General features: G+C 42.1%; 1 protein-coding gene across 1 annotated transcript in view; it reads right to left on the bottom strand.

Moving 5' to 3' along the window:
• The window catches only part of dis3l (DIS3 like exosome 3'-5' exoribonuclease), a 23,892-nt gene extending 4,939 nt beyond the window's left edge, over positions 1 to 18,953 (bottom strand). Inside the window, exons 1-12 of the mRNA XM_041939983.1 lie at positions 18,729 to 18,953; positions 18,069 to 18,222; positions 15,865 to 15,993; positions 12,776 to 12,911; positions 9,095 to 9,262; positions 7,916 to 7,988; positions 7,634 to 7,813; positions 6,075 to 6,244; positions 5,822 to 5,983; positions 3,614 to 3,864; positions 2,652 to 2,744; positions 2,257 to 2,545 (exon numbers count right to left, since the gene is read on the bottom strand). Coding sequence (XP_041795917.1) covers positions 2,257 to 2,545; positions 2,652 to 2,744; positions 3,614 to 3,864; positions 5,822 to 5,983; positions 6,075 to 6,244; positions 7,634 to 7,813; positions 7,916 to 7,988; positions 9,095 to 9,262; positions 12,776 to 12,911; positions 15,865 to 15,993; positions 18,069 to 18,222; positions 18,729 to 18,858 — 1,935 coding nt within the window. The 5' untranslated portion in view covers positions 18,859 to 18,953. The remainder of the gene's footprint in view (positions 1 to 2,256; positions 2,546 to 2,651; positions 2,745 to 3,613; positions 3,865 to 5,821; positions 5,984 to 6,074; positions 6,245 to 7,633; positions 7,814 to 7,915; positions 7,989 to 9,094; positions 9,263 to 12,775; positions 12,912 to 15,864; positions 15,994 to 18,068; positions 18,223 to 18,728) is intronic.

Here is an 18,953-nt window from a genome sequence, read left to right as displayed (position 1 = left end):
TCTAATGACAGACTGGAACTGGCAGCACATGATGGGGCTGAGGTCAAGACACAGTCTCTTTATAGAGCTGGCTTTGTGCACAGGGACAGTGGTAGCATTAAGCCATTATTACTCACACAAACCTTCACTGTACTGAACCTGCCTGGACTCCCAGCATCCACCAAACCCAGACCTGTCCATGATTTTAAATGAAATCTGGTGACAGATTTGTGTTACTTTGTCACTAAATCCTAAATGAACTGGTCTTATAAAGAGCTTCGACATGTGGACGGGAGGAGCCGGGTATCAAACCGCCAGCCCAGAGGTCAGTGAATGACCCCCTTTACCTCCTGAGCAACAGCCCCATCATCCACGACATCTTGGAAACAAGATGAACAGGATAAAGACGGGATGTGTAAGGAGAAGAAGGCAGTTATGGTTGATAAATCAAATGCATTTCGTTTAATATTGTCCTTTATATTGTGATCTAAGGGAGAGGTTAGTCAGAAGAAGCCAAAGACGGCTTTTTGTTGGAAGATGCTGAAGAACGTTTGCATCGTCAGAGTATCTGGACGACACATTGATGTCATCACAGCTTTGATGACAGCGTGTTTCTGTTGAAGAATGCTTCACTTTCTCTTCTTTAGGATCCATCTACAGTCATGCGGTCTGCATGCAGCAGTTATTTGTTTTCTTTAGAAACTGAATGAACTTCCTGAAGGCTTTACTTATACACAGTGTGCAGAATTATTAGATGAGTATTTTGACCACCATCTTTTTTATGCATGTTGTCCTACTCCAAGCTGTATAGGGTTGAAAGCCTACTACCAACTAAGTATATCAGGTGATGTGCATCTGTGTGATGAGAAGGGGTGTGGTCTAATGACATCAACACCCTATATCAGGTGTGCATAATTATTAGGAAACTTCCTTTCCTTTGGCAAAATGGGTCACAAGAGAGATTTGACGGACTCTGAAAAGTTTAAAATTGTGAGATGTCTTGCAGAGGGATGCAGCAGTCTTGAAATTAGCAAGCTATTGAGGCGCGATCACAGAACAATCAAGCATTTCATGGCAAATAGCCAACAGGGTCGCAAGAAGCGCGTTGAACTAAAAAGGCGCAAAATAACTGCCCGTGAATTGAGGAAAATCAAGTGTGAAGCTGCAAAGATGCATATTCCATATTTCAGAGCTGCAACATTACTGGAGTGTCAAAAAGCACAAGGTGTGCAATACTGAGGGACATGGCCAAGGTAAGGACTGCTGAAAAACGACCACCATTGAACAAGAAACACAAGATAAAACATCAAGACTGGGCCAAGAAATATCTTAAGACTGATTTTTCTAAGGTTTTATGGTCTGATGAAATGAGAGTGAGTCTTGATGGGCCAGATGGATGGGCCCGTGGCTGGATCAGTAAAGGGCAGAGAACTCCACTCCGACTTAGACGCCAGCAAGGTGGAGGTGGGGTACTGGTATGGGCTGGTATCGTTAAAGATGAGCTTGTGGGACCTTTTCGGGTTGAGGATGGAGTCAAACTCACCTCCCAGTCCTACTGCCAGTTTCTGGAAGACACCTTCTTCAAGCAGTGGTACAGGAAGAAGTCGGCATCTTTCAAGAAGACCATGATTTTCATGCAGGACAAAGCTCCATCACATGCACCCAAATACACCACAGTAAAGGTCTAAAAGAAGAAAAATTAATGACATGGCCCCCTTGTTCACCTGATCTGAACCCCATAGAGAACCTGTGGTCCCTCATAAAACGTGAGATTTACAGGGAGGGAAAACAGTGCACCTCTCTGAACAGTGTCTGGGAGGCTGTGGTTGCAGCTGCGCGCAATGTTGATCATGAACAGATCAAGAAATTGACAGAATCTATGGATGGAAGGCTTTTGAGTGTCCTCGTAAAGAAAGGTGGCTATATTGGTCACTGAATTGATTTTGTTTTGTTTTTTGAATGTCAGAAATGTTTATTTGTATATTTTCAGTTGTTATATTGGTTTACCTGGTGAAAATAAATAAGTGAGATGGGTATATATTTGGTTTTTATTAAGTTGCCTATTAATTCTGCACAGTAAAAGTTACCTGCACACACACTAAGCCTCCTAAGATAGCCCAAACTAAAAAAGCTCCTCTCCAACTTCCAGAAATATTCAGCTTTGATATTATGCGTCTTTTGGGTTGATTGAGAACATAGCTGTTGTTCAATAAAAAAATTAATCTTCAAAAATACAACTTGCCTAATAATTCGAACCGTCTGAGATTCTGTTCATACCTCCACCCCTTCCAGCTCCAGCGCCCCTCCTCTGTCCCTCTGTGCCCGGAGGTGTCTGGCCACATGTGTCAGCATCTCCAGAGCCCGGGTGAGCTGAGCCAGCTTCGCGTCCTTCTCCTCGGACCCGAGCCGGGCCAGCTCGGGCACCTCGGCCCGCTCTCCGTTGAGGAGCGCCTGGGCCAGCTCATAGTGGAGCTGGTAGGAGGAGCGGATGAGTGTGCGACCGTACCACACCTTGTTGACGGCGAGGGAGTGCGCATCGAGCTCCCACAGCACGCTCATGGCATACCTGGATTTGAGTGAACACATTAACAGATGGTGTGTTTTACTGGGTTCACCACTATAAGCTAATTAACTAAACGCCTTCTTAACCAAATAACGAGGAGTTTACGGACCTGTCGACTCCTCCCAGCAGGGAGCAGAGGTCTGCGCTGAGAACAGCAGGTAACATGTCGTACCTGCGGTCCGCCAGGTAGTAGGTCGTAGCCCTGAGGAGACAGAAGAAGAATAAAGTTGAGGACAAAGAAAGGACAAAGCAGTGACACATGCATGGCGTTCATCAGTCATTAATGATGTGAAATAAACAACTAGTTTTCACACATAAACAAATGTTCTTTTCTGCCTTGTGAGAAGTTTAAAAGCACACTTGAAAATCTAAAAACTCTTCTTTAAACATAAGGAAAAAAAGAAGTAAGTAGACACGGAGCTTCAAGGGTGAGGGCTGAATACGATAATATGAAATACAACAAGAATTTCAGGGAAGGCCAAACACAGAGAAATAAAATACAAAGAGCAGAAAACCGCTGATGTAAAAGGTCATAAAAGATCTTTTTAAAACGTGGCCCTCAGACTCCGAGGATGTGATGCAGTTTGTTCCACCGTGCGCTAAGACAGTAAAAGCTCGATCCGCCTCGTCTTGAGCTGGATCGTGGCGGCCTTGATGCGGGACGAGGAGCTAAAAGATGATAAAAGAAGTATGCAATGAAAAAGAGTCTTGAACTGGATTCTGAGACGAGCGGGGAGCCAATGAGATCGAGGCGGCTCTGAAAACATGTCGTCAGTGTCTGTCAGGAGCTTTGCAGCTGATTCTGCAGTCCTAGATTGTCAAATATGTTCTGTATGCTTTATCCAAGGGCTGGACAGAATAATAGACGCTCTGCAACACAGTGCTGAGCCTGTCAGAGGTTTTCTGCAGGCCTTTTCACTGTCAGCTCGGTGTTCTTTGTTGCTTCCTTTCTGTGTGAGCAGCAGACGTTCAGGCAGCAGCTTTCTGGGCTCTCTCTGGAAACTTCCTGTTTGTCTCTTGCGTTCTGCTCTAAGGTGTTTCTGGTATTTCTTCTATATTCAGGCTGCTCACCTCGAACGTGCTTCCAAGTCAGTGAGCGAGCCCTCTGTGACAAAGTGGGTGACGTCGGCGATGTGGACCCCGAGCTCCAGCAGCGCCCCGCCGGCGAGGCCGCGCAACGACAGCGCGTCGTCCACGTCCTCGCAGCCTCGCGGGTCGATGCTGAACACCAGGTGAGTCTCCCTGAGGTCCCGCCGCTCCGCCACCTGGGCGGGATCCATCCGCCAAGGCTTCTCGGGGGAGTTGACCGGCATCTCTCTCAGCTGAGGACAGACGGGCGCAGACACAAGGAGAAAACACGAGGTTACGTAAGGTCTGGAAAATGTCACAAAGGCGGCTGTGCAACACTAGAACCAAGCGAGGGGACTTGTATGAATAATTTATTTTGCGTGAGCTTGGGGCTGAGAAGAGACCATCAGATGTCGTGTGCTGGGCTGAGACTCTTCTCTCCAAAAGAAAATGAGCAGAGTGAATCTGAGCAGAAAGACAAGGTCCTTGGTTTTTATCAAGTCCTTGGGCTGTTATGTGAAAGAAGAAACAGGTAAGCATGTAGTTTCAACAAGTCTGTTCCATTCCTCTGAGCACGGCGCACTATTCATCGCCGTGTCCTTATCGGGTAAATATCCTTTTCAAAGAAAGAGAGGGACCTATAAACTCTCACGAACTCCGCTGTTTGAAAAAAAACACTCGAGTGCTGGAGAAGACGGTCTGAGGGCACGCCACACGTTAGCTCTGCATCAGCCTTCACGGGTTTAGTTCAGCGGAGAACAGTTGGGATGTGCTGGGTTTGAAACGCAGGACACAGAAAGTGATGTTTACAATCAGCATTTCTCAGCAAGACAAACTGGTCTTTGCACGAGTTACGTATCTACCACAGAAAAATCTTTAGATTATATACCGTATTTTATTTTATTAGGTGCATAGACAGAAACTACCGTACTGCGGTGTCTGGGTTGCGTTATGCATCCACTAGATCAGGGGTCGGCAACCCGCGGCTCTTTCATCCCTCTGATGCGGCTCTTGAAAATAATGAATGAGCATTTATTTAAAATATATTTTATTTTAGTTTGTTCGTTTTGAAACAAACACCACTCGCTCACAGGTGACAGCTGATCCTGCGTAAAGATGCAGGTGACGGCACAGCGCTGATGTGCAGACGCTGTGCGCTGAGGTTCAGGAGCAGAAATCACATTAACCACGTTTGATTCATATTTTAATTGCCTATTATTCAGCATATATTCATATTTTTTCTTTGTTCAGTGAAATAGTCATTTTATTATTCAGGTTGACAGCTGACTGCACGCGCCAGTAAAAGGATGACGGCACACAGAGAGTGGAATACCGCTGTTACTTTGGCCACGCACCCTGACCACGATAGCCATAATTAACCAATATTGATCCATATAAAAGGCGTATCGGATTATAAGGCGCACTGTCGGTTTTTGAGAAAATTAAAGGCTTTTAGGTGCGCCTTGTAGTGCGGAAAATACGGTAATTGCTTTTTAAGTCAAATATTAATATAAAAAATAATACTCATGCATTTTATTTGTAAAGCAAATAAATCACAAGTGTTTCACATAAAAAAAAACATAAAATTTGTGTAGAAATGAATGAAGAATAAAACTCCCTTGATAATAACAACAAAATAAAGATAAAACTGGATGAAAACAGAAGCACCAAAGGTCTCCAAACTCTCTTATTCCTTTAATACAGCGTCAGTCAGCAATTTGAGACTTAAGAGGCGAGAACTCAGAGAGTATCTCCAAGTATTTTGAAGCAAACAAGCATAACAGAGTCTCCCAAATTCCTGATGGACGCGGATTCACCACCACTCTTCATTAACCATAATAAGCCTATTTCAGCCAACCCCAGAATGTCTTCCCACGGGTTTAACCTCACTGTGAGTATTATCTGTGTCGGGCACTTTATCTTTATCTTTAATAAAGAGAATGAACAACACGAGATAGAAAATTCAACCCACTAAATGTCTAAAGTGAAGAGACCAGTGAAGATACACTGAATTTAAACTTGTCAGGTGTCTGTTGTCGCTCCTCAATGTGTAAGAAGGCAACTGTTTTCTGGGATGTCAGCCATAGCAACTAATATGTCAACTCCAATATGTCAGAAGTTGTATTATTCAGCTTGTTGTGGAGTTTGTTGCCTCCAAATATCTAAAAAAACAAAACAAAACAGTGTTTTAATCCAATCTTCCTTTCTGACCTGTGCATCTGAGAAGGGGGACACGTGGATGCAGTTCTCTATGAGGATGGTCTGGACCTCCGTCTCCAGCTCTCCAGCCCGACCCAGCACCCGCACGCTGTGGCCGTTAGGATAGAGCGACGTGCTTTCCCAAGAATCGATGCGCACCACCACTCTGTGGTCCTGAGCGAAGATGGGAACCAGAGCTTAGATCAGTCATCACAACTTTCTGACTGAGTGTATAATTCAGTCGCCACGTGAAGGCAAACCAGACCTGCAGAGCATCGGCCTGCTGAGTACTGATGCGGATCTTGGGGATGCGACGGTCCCAGGGCACGGCCAGGATGCGCTGGGAGTTCCTGCTCTGGGCTTGAGTCCCGTCTCTGGGGGGGAAAGTGACCACATAGTCCCTCCAATTCCTCTGCAGGATCCCCACAACACGGCCTGTGGATTTTAATATCAGACTTCAGTAGAGACACTTGAGTTGTAATGTTACTGTTCATGTAAAACTAACTTCAGTACAGCTGTCAGTTAATGCAGGTTTTTCAAACAGGCATTTGAAATATTAACATTTCATAGTGTCTATCTTGCCCAAAGTGATGTTTGCATATTATCATCTTAGTAAATACTGAAACAAAATCAATGAATGTAAACAGTATTAACATTCTGTATGTATGCAACAAAACTGCCTCAAAGGTCCACTGAAACCCACTCGAAGCATTCACTGATGTCTGAGTTCTGTTACTTTGTTCCACACACTGCTACCAAAAGTTAAAGGATAACTCTCGTTTTTTACAACCTGGACTTTATTTCTAGCATTAAATACGCCCATTTACTCACCCAGACAACTTTGGTGGCGTTTGGAGTCGTTTTGAAGAAATTAGCCCCAGAGGAGCGGCGCGTATATCCGTATAATGCGAGTACTCGGGGCATCCATGCGCAGCCTCTATATAACGCATAATCTGCAGAAACTCGTTCATATTCCAATATTTTGTTATGATATGCTGGTGCTATTCCCCTCTGAGCCCGTGGTGGCATGTTATCAACATCCGGCATCTCTAGGCAACTACCTCTGACGTGGATGATGTCATTACCGAACACGGCTGACTCTGCGGCGGTCGGCTACGAATACGCAATAACCAACCATAGCTGTGCCAAACAACAGCTAAACTAGCCGACCACGGGCTCAGAGGTGATTAGCACCAACATATCATAACAAAATATTGGAATATGAACGCCGCAGATTATGCATTATATAGAGGCTGCACATGGATGCCCCGAGTACTCGCATTATACGGATATACGCGCCGCTCCTCTGGGGCTAATTTCTTCAAAACGACTCCAAATGCCACCAAAGTTGTCTGGGTGAGTAAATGGTCGTATTTAACGCTAGAAATAAGGTCCAGGTTGAAAAAAACGAAAGTTATCCTTTAGCATGGATGTAAACGATGTGGGTAACAAAACCTCATGTGGCACCTTTAACACAACCCTGACTCCAACAAAGTCTGGATTCTGTGTTAAACCTAAATAAAACCAGAATCAATTATTAACAGAGAAACAGTTTCCTGAAGTGTTCCTGAGTCCAGGTATTAATCGCTTCATCCAATCATGTGTTCACAAAGAGGTGAACCTCCATCCTCGCTGTGAACCACTGAGCCTTTCCAGGATGATTCATACCCAATCATGATACTTTACTATGTACTATGACTATATATGAGAGAAACGGAGTGCTTTATCACGTCCACGTGGTCATCTACTCCAAAACTAGATGTTTCAGACCGAAGACATAACAGCATCAGTGGAGTTAAGTTGAGTCACTTTGGACGGTCCCACCTGTCGGCATAGGTTTGCTCTCGTTTTCCTCTCCGCCCTTCTCCTCCCCCTGGCCCTCGGCCAGAGCCGTGACCTTCCCTCTCCACTCGCTCTTCGGCAACAGCTCCACCACGACCGCGTCGCCGTGCACGGCTCTGTTTCGATTCTTATTGCCGGACACCAGCACGCCCCAGCTCAGATCTGATGAGGGACAGGAAAGGAGACGGACGGCAGAGTGAGATGTCTGTTGGTGTGTAGTGAAGGCAGCTGAACGTGTCCGGTCTGTCTGCGGTCAGTTTGCACCTGTGTTCTTGTTGGACAAACCCTCCGTCCTGATGAAAGCTTCATTGTGGTGCTTGTTGATATTCAGAGTTCCCTGATAAAAAAGGAAAGAAACCTATGATTTATTTTGAATTTAGGAACATTAACTACTTTAATTTGGGAAGTTAAGATGTACTCAGCTGACATGACTGAGCGTAACCAATACTGTTCTTAAACTGGCCAATGAAATATTCCTCCTTTCTTTTGCTTCCCACTCTAAAATGTTTCTGCACCGTGCACAGTGTACGACTTCTTAGTTAATTTAAACACAAGATACTTGTGCTCAAAAAGAGGATTCATTCTCAGTGAAGAACCTCGGAGCTCTAATCTGCCTCTATACCTGCCAAAGAGCAGTGATTCCTAACACGTCTCTGGGGGTCATCAGGTGGAAACCTCCCTTCAACGGTGTTTCGCCTACTTAGTCCCACTACACCTCCAGGAGGCTAGGCGGTGAACTCCGGCGTCCCAGAGTCACCCCCCCTAGTGCCAGTTCACACTGCTCCCACACAATCCAAACAGCACCGCCACGTTCAACTGACCCAGAGATGCTCCAGGTAGTGGCCAGTACCGATGCTACCATTTAGCTAATGCTAATGCTAACCGCTAAGAAGACAATACAGTTCCGATGCTACCATTTCACTAATGCTAATGCTAATGCTAAATGCTAATCACTACCTGCTAAGAGGAACAGAAGAAGACAATAAAGTTAAATTCACCTATGCTGTTAATGCTAACTGCTAGATGCCAATGCTAACTGCTAAGATACTATCATACTACCACCGCTTTAGCTATTGTTAGCTGCTACAATGCTACCACAGGCCTAGATGCCACATGTAACTGCCAATTGCCATACTACCATCATCTACCCCTGCCTCTCACCAACTGCACCAAGAAAAGCGGGGTGGGAATACAAACCCTGGTTCGGGTAGGGGGTAGAAAATAAAGAGGGTGCTGAAGGTGGAGGCCTAATCCACAGACTAGATTTAATACTCTACTCTATAATACTCTAATACTTATCTCATTTAAAGTAGTTGATTTTCACCTGTGAAGTTTTACTTGATATTTAGTTTTTTCCGGAAACATTTCAAGTCCAACGTCGTAGCTGTTGTCCAAATGAAAGACTCACTACACGTGAACCGGGTAGGTGGACTTGTACCGTACCTTAATGTAACGTCCAGACTTGATTCCGGCCTCCAGGACCTCAGCGGGCAGATGCTCGGCGAACTCTCTCTGTGAGCCCTCGCTCTCTTTCTCTTGCAGCGCCTGGGAAATGGAGCCGTACAGATCGTGAGCTGCCTGCAGCTCCGGCCAGAAGTTCTGCAAAAAATCCTGGAAAATAAAGAGACGCCGTTCAGGAGCAGATAGAACAATAACTGGCATTATCATACTCATGCGGTGACAATTTTGATGCAGCTTCATACACAGGGTTAATTTAAAGTAAACGACTGGGTTTGACCTCCCTAGTTTAATGACGAGCGAGCATTTTTATTCATTCTTGGTCCTTTTGCACTCCAGTTCAGTTGAATCAGTGATGGGTTGCAGAGTAGTAGCCTGCAGTTATGTTTTCCGTTTCAAAATTCCCATTTCCAAGTTTCTTTTAATGATATCCTAAACGCCTTTTAACACAGAACTGCAGCACCATGCGTCTCCTATATATATATATATATATATATATATGTATATATATATATATGTATATGTATATGTATATATATATATATATATATATATATATATATATATATATATGTATATGTATATGTATATATATATATGTATATGTATATGTATATATATATAAATAATATGTTTTTTTTTTTTTACTTTGGTTTTTATTGAGAATTTTTCCTTTACAAAGGTGGATCAAAAAAATACAAAAACAAGTAAAAAATACACAGAAAACACATGGGAGACACTTTCAAAGCAATCTGTCCACATTCCATTTTCTTTTCCTCAATCAAGTTTTTTGTTTTGTCGTTGTTTAGTCATAAATATTGTCCATTTCATCCATTTCTCTTTGAACTGAGCTTCCTGTAGCTTTAAGCGGTGTGTCATTTTCTCCATTGTGTAGATTTCCTCTACCAGGTGAGTCCATTGTTCTTGTGTAGGGGTGTCTTCCCTTCCCCATTTCTTCGTGATAGCTTTCTTAGCTGCTATTAGTAGTATTTTTACCAGGTATCTGTCCTTCGTTCTTATATTTTCTTCACATAGGTTACACAAATACAACACCGTTAAAGACACTGGAATCTTATATCCAAGTATTTTCAGCAATGCATCGTGTAACATTTTCCAGAACCATCTGATTTTATCACATTTCCATAAAATGTGCGAGTGATCCACATTTATTATTCCACAGTCTCTCCAACAAGGCACATTTTCATTCGACTGTTTCCTCTTGACCTTGGGTGAAATAAAAAAACGTATCAGGTTTTTCCAGGAGACCTCGAACTAGTGGACGTGTGGTGTATTTTCCACATGTTTAGCCACTCTTCATCCGTGATTTTTATCTTAAATTCTGATTCCCATTTTTCTTTTATGTGTTTAGTTGAGTGTTTATTTGATATTATTTTTTTTTATATAACTCAGATACAATTCTAACTTTGCTTTCTTTGTATGTATTGATTATGAGTTGGATCACACCATTCACTTCTCTGGAGGGGTCCATCCTGATCTCATTCAGAAAGAAATCTCTAAGTTGTAGGTATCTATAGAATTCCTGTTTATCCAAATCAAATTTTTCTTTTATCTTTTGGAACGTCTCCTTTATATTTTAATGATAGTAAGAGTTCATGTTAAGGCCGCTTTTAATTATTTCCTGAGAAGTCATGTTGTTCCCCTGTCAGATCTGAATGGTGACGAGTTCTTAATACAGTGATCCCTCGCTATAACGTGGTTTACTTTTCACGGTTTCGCAACTTCACAGATTTGCATCGTGCATTGTGTTCTGCATTCTGATTGGCTAAAAAGTCACTCCGCTTCTTCTCTACCTGTGCGTCAATAACGTTGCAGTTTAATATGTACACGTACGTAAAACAGCTTGCCAAATTTACATTACGTACGTGCAAATTCTCTTGCAATTTGGAGTTTTGCCTGTCACTGTGTTCTTCTCCCGAACAAACACACCTGCACCGCGGGCTTCAGAAGAAGAAAACACTGCAGAGCGGAGTCAGGATGCAGCGGCTCAGTCTGAAGAGCAGTGAAATACACCTGAGTCACTATTTGTCTGACTGAACTTCGTATTTTTTTCATAATCATTTTTAATTTTCTCCCGTTTAATCCAATTACTCGGGTCGCGGTGGGCGGTGCTAATCTCCGCAATTTGAAGCCTTCTGTTCACATCGATGATTAAAATTATTATTTGACAGTACAGTACAGAAGTTATTTGTTAAAAAAAAAAAAAGTTTCTAAAGTACTTTTATTTGTGAAACAAATGCTTGAGCCTGTAAAATGGTTTGTTCTTTCTTTTCAATGTATAATAGAGTATTTAATTGTACAATAATTGTAAAAAAAATAAAATAAAGGTTTCTACTTCACGGATTTTGCCTATCACGGGTTCTTTTTGGAACATAACCCCCGCGAAAAACAAGGGTATACTGTACTACAACACCCATCAGCCTCAGCTGCTGTTCCTATGGAGCCAGTTAGAGGCAGGAATCACAGCTGCAGCTAATTCAGATCACAAATAACAAATCATTGCTTGACAGCCGTTAACGAGAAAACAGGACGGATAAATTTCTGTTCTTTTTGTGAGAATAAGCTGTTTCTGTGAGGATACCTGTGATTCATCACAGCTCCTCATGCGGCGCTCCACTGAGTCATACTGCAGCCACTTCATCAAAACTTTAAACCAGCCTCGACACTTTACTCTTTCAGACGTTTTTTTTTTCGTCACCACTCCAAAACCATATTAGTTGTCAAGTAGCTCGATGGAGCGACGTGGATGGAGCACATACGGGGCACAGCAATGCAGGACGAGATGTTTTTCAGTCAGTTGTAGCTGCTTTGTAGAGCGAAGACTCGTTTAACTTCATCCTCTATATAAGTTCTGACGCCTTAGTGAGCTTTATAATAATTCAGTGTTCAAATTCAAATGTAATCAAACTTTATCGACTTTCAGAGAAATCATATTGTAGTAAAACTATAATTTGTATATAATTCCAGTTTATTATTTTCACAGTTTTGGGCAGCAGTTTACTTGGTGATCACAGAGGCATCATTATTATTGAGACGTGGAAACACTGTGACATCGCTGACAAGAAGTCTGACAGAGCAAAGCTGTGAAACAACAGAGCGACTTCCTGATTCAACTGTGACCCACTGTACCTACTGTAGCTGTGCGCACATGATTATTTTTTAGGATTATTTCCAATAATCGGTTTAATCTCCAAATAAAGTGGTTCAGATAACTGTGGCTAAACTGTTGGCTTATTTCCAAACTGTTTGTTTGTCTGCCGATCGTGTTTCTTGACCCGTCGGACATGTTTTAGGTCCGCTGGCAACAGTTTGGTAAGCACAATGCCACCAGACAGGAGAGAAACAGTGGCCAAATATAGGAAAGTAAGTCCTGGGTTCTGGTACAGTAGAATTTAAAAATTAAAAGTCTTTGGTTTGGTGTGACTCTCGTGATATGAGGCTCAAAGTTCATTCATTGACTCTGGAAACATCGGGTGAGACAACAATCTCACTACAAGATCCATTTAGTTGCTTTTCTGACAGCCCATAAATTCAGGTGAGACTGATTCCTCATATATGATTCAATGTCCATATATTAATGGACTGCACTGTGCTGACAGACATGAGCCTGACGTGGTGTGGATGGAAGGGTGCAGGTGTGTCCTGTACCTGGACGGAGATGACGTACACTCCAGAGTTGAGGCTGCTGTACTGAGCTACGGCGTCCTGGTCCTCTGTGATCATCACGACATCCATCATACCTGCCAGGTGGTTGTGGTACCATACTGCTGCAGAATACACACACCTATGCACACACACACACACACAGTTAATTCACAAAGATAGGATGCACGCTGACAGCTTGCTTGTTAAAACCCTAAACTTTGGTATTTTGTATAAACACTACCTGTAATTGAAAGTGGTGGTTCAACAGTATAAAGAACATCATTTACGGCTGTTTACTGTGTTGTTGATGTAATAAACTCGTTTCACGAGCGCAGATTGCACCTCCAGCCTTTCGCCTTTAAAAGAAAACTAAAAAGTTTGGAGACGACATAATGCAGAACAGTGGCGGACCACATCGAGAGGCACACCATCACCACTAAGTCTTTATTAAAGGAGAAATGATGGCGGTAAGCAGCACTTTTACTGTGCCCAGTAATCCTTCTGTGTTACAGGTGACGTTCTGCTCAAACAGGGAGCAGCTGGTGACTGAACCTGTTCATCTTCCTCCCTGAACGTTTATACGACAGCTGTGAGAATGACTGGTTGGTTATTCAATGCCGGTCTGATTTCTTTGTGGCGCTCTAACGCTGGAGACGTCCTCATACACAAGAAACCAAGAGTAATCCACAGAGTCTGTAATAAAGTCTATGCTGCGTATCTGTCATTCAGGAGCTCCTGCTGTTTTATTAGTGCGCTCGTTTTCTCACTGGTGAGGAGGAAAAACATCTTTGGAAACACTGCAGCTGCCCCTTCAGAGTGGAGACCAGCCACTGTAAACGTCTGATTGGCATCTTAGGCACCACCAGCCTCTGTCGTACGAGATGAACTAAAGTTTAAATAATTCAGCGTTTATGCATGACTGAACTGCATTTTTAAACTTTCATCTAAAATCTACTGAAGGACTCAGAGGAACAGATACATCACAACAACTTTACAATGGAAATTAGTGACTGTTGTCACTTCTCAAAGTTAAGAATCAGAATTCTTCCTCAGAGTTAGCAGCCAGGAGCAGTGACTTCCTGAAGTCTCTGTTGGAAACAGTGCAACACATAACCCCACATAAAATAATACTAAATAAATAATACTAATTATACCATGGTCTGGGTGAATACTCGATTCTGATTGGCTGCAAGGTGTCCGTTACAAAGTGTTATAGGACACCTATAAAAGAAGTTCCGGTCAAATAGCCTGATTGTTCTAAATTATTGAGCTGGCTCAAACGCTAGTTGGTAACCGTGGCAACAGAAACTCAGAACATACGTTAACATACGTTATTTCACAGTTTATTTATCACAACGGCGAGACAGGAGACAAAACATGAGTGATTTTATAGTTTCATTTAACCTATGCCAAACAAATGCCACCATGATGGACAGGCCAGTACCTCTGTCAACTTCACGATCAACGGCAATGTTGCATTTCATTTTAAACAGTTCGTCGCCATTCTGTCTTCTGTCTGTCTGTCTGTGTTTACCTTACTTACTTACTTACTTGCTTGATCCACATTTAATGATCAGAATGAATGGTGGATAATATTTATAAAAACGATTGACTTACTTGCTTGATACTCATTTAATGATCAGAGTGAGGCTATTTCTTGCAATAAAAACGATTTAGGAAACTTTCTGTGGACTTGGAAACAAATTTTCACATCATCCTCTGGACAAACACGAGCGGTAAGAGGTGCACTTGTCCTCTGAAATGATACTTTGTAACGTAACATAATGTTAATCAATCATCTCACTTCCCTCCACTGATCAGGCCTAATATAAGAGCTGCGGCCGACTGAGCTGCAGGTTCTGTTGCCAGAGCTGGTTACCTTGGCAACGCGTCACAACGAGAGATATTAAATAGTCCGCTCAGCCGCTTCTTGTCAAAAACTTTTAACGCTAAAAAACAACATTAAGGTATTCATAGTTGATTTAATATTTATTCTTTTCGTAAGTGACCATGGTATAAGCGGGATAATGCCCTTCCAGGTGTCCATTATCAGAAATTAATGGACTTCGCAGAAGCGACGGTTCACGCCTCCGCGTCGTCCATTCATTTCTGATAATGGACACCTAATCGGGCATTATCCCCTACATGAATAATACTAATAATACTTTTTACTTACATTTGTATATATAAAATAAATGACATAAATTAGATCTAGAGTAGGTATTCTAGAAGCGTTTTTTTTTTTTTACATTTGTTCAATTCTCTTTACACCCCAGCAACAATCAACAAATCAAACGTCTGGTTTATGTTAGGTCTTTCACTTGTTTCAAGATTTTTTTGTCCTTAATAAGACACAACTTCTTACTGAGATTTTATTACTGGTTGTGAGAAACTAGCAAACTAGAATTTCCAGAACTGTAAAGCTGTTTGATCGACACTGACCACTGACACACTTTTCTCCATGTATGCAGGCATGAATAAAATAATGATTTCTTTCTTGGAAATCACTTTGAAGCTGCAATTCCTGTAAGAAAGGTGCAATGCAAATAACATCCATCATTATATCATTATTAAAACAAAGCAAAATCTACATTTCACTCATTTTTGTAAGTTTACGTTGCTGACTGCTCTTTCTGGAGTGCTGCACACGTTTGCTCATGGACACGCTGCGTCCACATTTCTTAAGTTTTAATGGTGCAGAACGGTTTATGAAATCACTGGTTTGAAACTAGCGAGTAGTTACAAAGACTTTGGGAAGGACTTTACGTTCTAACTTACTAATAGATTTATGAATAGCTTGTGCAACCCAACCCTGTCCCCTCAGTATTTGGATCAAGTAGCTTGACAAAAATAAGGTGTGCCAAGTTTAGCACTCTAAAGCAGATTCCACTGTGTCAGATACACATTTAATTGACATTTAAGTAGAAATGGGACAGAAATCTTGATCTGAACATTCCTGCTGTACACCTGTAGTCTCTCTGACTACATGGCCCTGATCCCAGCTATGAACCCGAGCTGCTGGTCCCGATGGCAGCTCGGTGCGCCCCTCTGAGCAGTTCAGTGACGCTGTGGGGAAAATAACGAGCACTGACCTGGTCTGCCACTTCTCCTGGCTCTCCCCCTTCTCTCGCGGACAGTAGGAATACTCTTGAAACTCATTGGCAAACAGCACACAGTCATGTCGAGGGTCTTTGAGCAGGTTTCGCAGACGGTTGTACTGCCTGCACAGACACAGGAGAACCACTAGAGATCTCGACAACAATGAATGCAGCAGATTAAAGGAACGCTTTGAAATACTTCAAAGCTACCACATCTGACTGATACAGACTCTCGTGTCTGTAAATATGAAGTCACTGCCACCAGCCAGGTAGTTTAACGTAGCACAAAGACTGGAAACAGGGAAACGGTTAGCCTTCCTTTGTCCAAAGATAACAAAACACAGCCTGCCAGCACCTCAACACCAGAACATCTGGTTGTATCTGAATCTGAATTAAATAAATATAACGTATTCACTGGTGAGCGGCCCTGCTGGTAGTTGGATTTTGTTAATGTTAGGATGAAGCGAAGCTAGCTGTTAGCTGTTCCCTCCAGTTTACAGTCTTTATGCTAAGTTAAGATAAGATAAGATAAAACTTTATTTATCCTCAGCCAGGGAAATTTGGGCATTACAGCAGCATGATCGATCGATCGATAGATCGGGTCGATCGATCGATAGATCGATAGATAGATAGATAGATAGATATACTTTATTTATCCCAAGCTGGGAAATTGCAGTGCAGCAGCAGCATTACACACAGTGAAATAAGTGAAAATAAGACTATAAAGAACAAACTATACATAATAAAAATATAAAAATAGCGAGCAGTAAAAAGATTATATACATAATAAAAAATAATAATAAAATAGCAAAATAGCAAACAGTAGTAATGAGCAAGTATTGCACAAAAAAGAATATCTACAGCAAATGGCAGTGTGTAGAAAATAAAGTGTACCGTGTAGTGTAGTGTGTGTAGCAGAGGGAAGAAAAATAGCAGCAGAAGTAGAGAACATTTGAAAAAAACAAAATAAAAAGTAGATGATATATACGTACATATTATACAAACAAAAAGAAATTTGACTATATAAAAGAAAAATAAGTTATGTAGAAAAAAATATATATATATGTAAAAAGCATTTATTGCCCCAGTAGCTGTGGAAAAAGAACAACGTAAGCTGCCTTCAGATTAAAAATAATAATAAATAGTTACTACTATTGCACAGAAAACAAAAATATACAAAAACAGTAAATGATGTGTAATATTGCACAAAATGTAAACGGAAACTTTAATATTGCACAAATAGTAATTGTCAAACAACATCAGCACAGTCTCATGTTAAGTGGAAAGATGCCCGGCCGGTGGCAGAAACTTCATATTTATACTCAATCTCATCTAACTCTCATCTAACAAGAGTATTTCACAAAATGATGTTGAACTACTCCTTTAATTTAGAAAGTCTCTGATCCAATAACAACTTTAAAATCACTGAAATACAATATTCAATATTCTTTCACCAGAGTTCAGAATTATCCACTTACACAGTGGTGAGGAGCACAAGACTGGATGTTTTCTTTGAATGCATGAGATGAGAATAAGATGACTATAAAAAAACTAAGTTGCAAAGAAACACACATGCACGCACACACACACTTAATGCGCTCCCTGCTGTGTGTGAGTGGAAAACTGCAATTACTGACACAGTATGGCATCAGCGTACGCTCTAGCAGCAATGTCTACCTGACATTATGAAAAGTGAAGCTTCGTCAGATTAATGATGCAACATTTTAGAATGGCAGCGTAAGCAGAAATCAAAACCAGAGGTCATGCGGGACTCCTTATTTACACTGTTCATCAAGTTTGTCAAAAGCACTCCAGCGTGTCGGTGTGGGAGAGATATTTCGAGTCACAGGCTGGACCTCATTGAGCTTCGTCAGCAGAGTTTCGATGTAATGAGGTTGACCCCCGCCTCCTCTCTACACACTTCTGCAGGTAGGCTGTCATTAGAGGCTTAATTCAAAAGAAGGAATTAAAGGTCTTGACCCGTCCTGTTGCCTTCAGGATGCCTGAAGCTGAAATTTGTATATTTTCAAGTGGAAAAATAAGACGAACACACAGACTGATAGCACGCTTGTTTTGATATGTGATAAAAACACAACTAAGTGCAAAGCTAAAAGGACTCATGACGACTTCCCATACAATAACAACCCCCCATTAATCAATGCATCGTGCACCTGTTTGGCTTGTTGGTGTGAGCATACCTGCGTCCTTTGCTGTGCTGCACAGCCTGGCAGGCGGTCTGGGTGAAGACGATGCCCTGCAGCTCTCTGAACTCCAAGATCTCCAGATAGTCGACCACCACTCCGACATCAGGCACCACATAGTGGGTCAGATCTCCTGGCAGCAGCTTGCCATCTGTTTGGGGAGTAAGCAGGGATGTGTGACAATGTGATTTTTGCCATTCTGAACATCTGATTACTGGTGAAAACATGTAACTGGCATTTGCATCAATATGACAACTTTTACTGGGATTAGGAAAGACAGCATATGCAATGTTTATCCCTCAGATGATGATTTCTGAGCACGATATGACGACAAACATTAATTCCACTGCGGGTTATGTCCTATATCTTACTTCCTCATCAAACATTTTCAATAAATCACCGTGGATTTTACTGTTTTAATGGCTGATGAACACCTGGTGAAAACAGCCTGGCTAGCTTTGGCATGTTCGGCTTTATTAAGCATCATCGTTGTAAAAATGACGGATTGAAATTAGCTAGTTTAGCGTCAAAGCCACTGCCTCTTAGCTGAGATGTTAGCCACAGTGTCCATGTGCTCGGGAAGTGATTGTAACTGAAAATAAAAGGCTGTTCAGTGAGTGTCAGCCGGTGTGTGCCTTTGTTTTGAGCTGACTTTACCGTTCACGCAGTCCGCCTGACACAGAGAGCTGTAGCAGGGAACCTGCTCTCTCAGATAATGTTCCCGGACCACACGGACCTTCCGGCCCCGGCAGCTCTTCAAATGCAGAATCTTCTCGGTCTTAATCATCTTTAGGACTCAGGAAAGCGCCATGTGAAGCCTTCTGTTCTATTTATCCAGCTGTTTTATTGTACCGCGGGAAACGACACTTGTAAACATGTACG

The sequence above is a fragment of the Chelmon rostratus genome, chromosome 1, assembly GCF_017976325.1.
Source record: "Chelmon rostratus isolate fCheRos1 chromosome 1, fCheRos1.pri, whole genome shotgun sequence".
Classification (NCBI taxonomy): domain Eukaryota; kingdom Metazoa; phylum Chordata; class Actinopteri; order Chaetodontiformes; family Chaetodontidae; genus Chelmon; species Chelmon rostratus.
The sequence above is the reverse complement of the archived record's forward strand: the minus strand, read 5'-3'. Positions and strand labels throughout refer to the sequence as shown.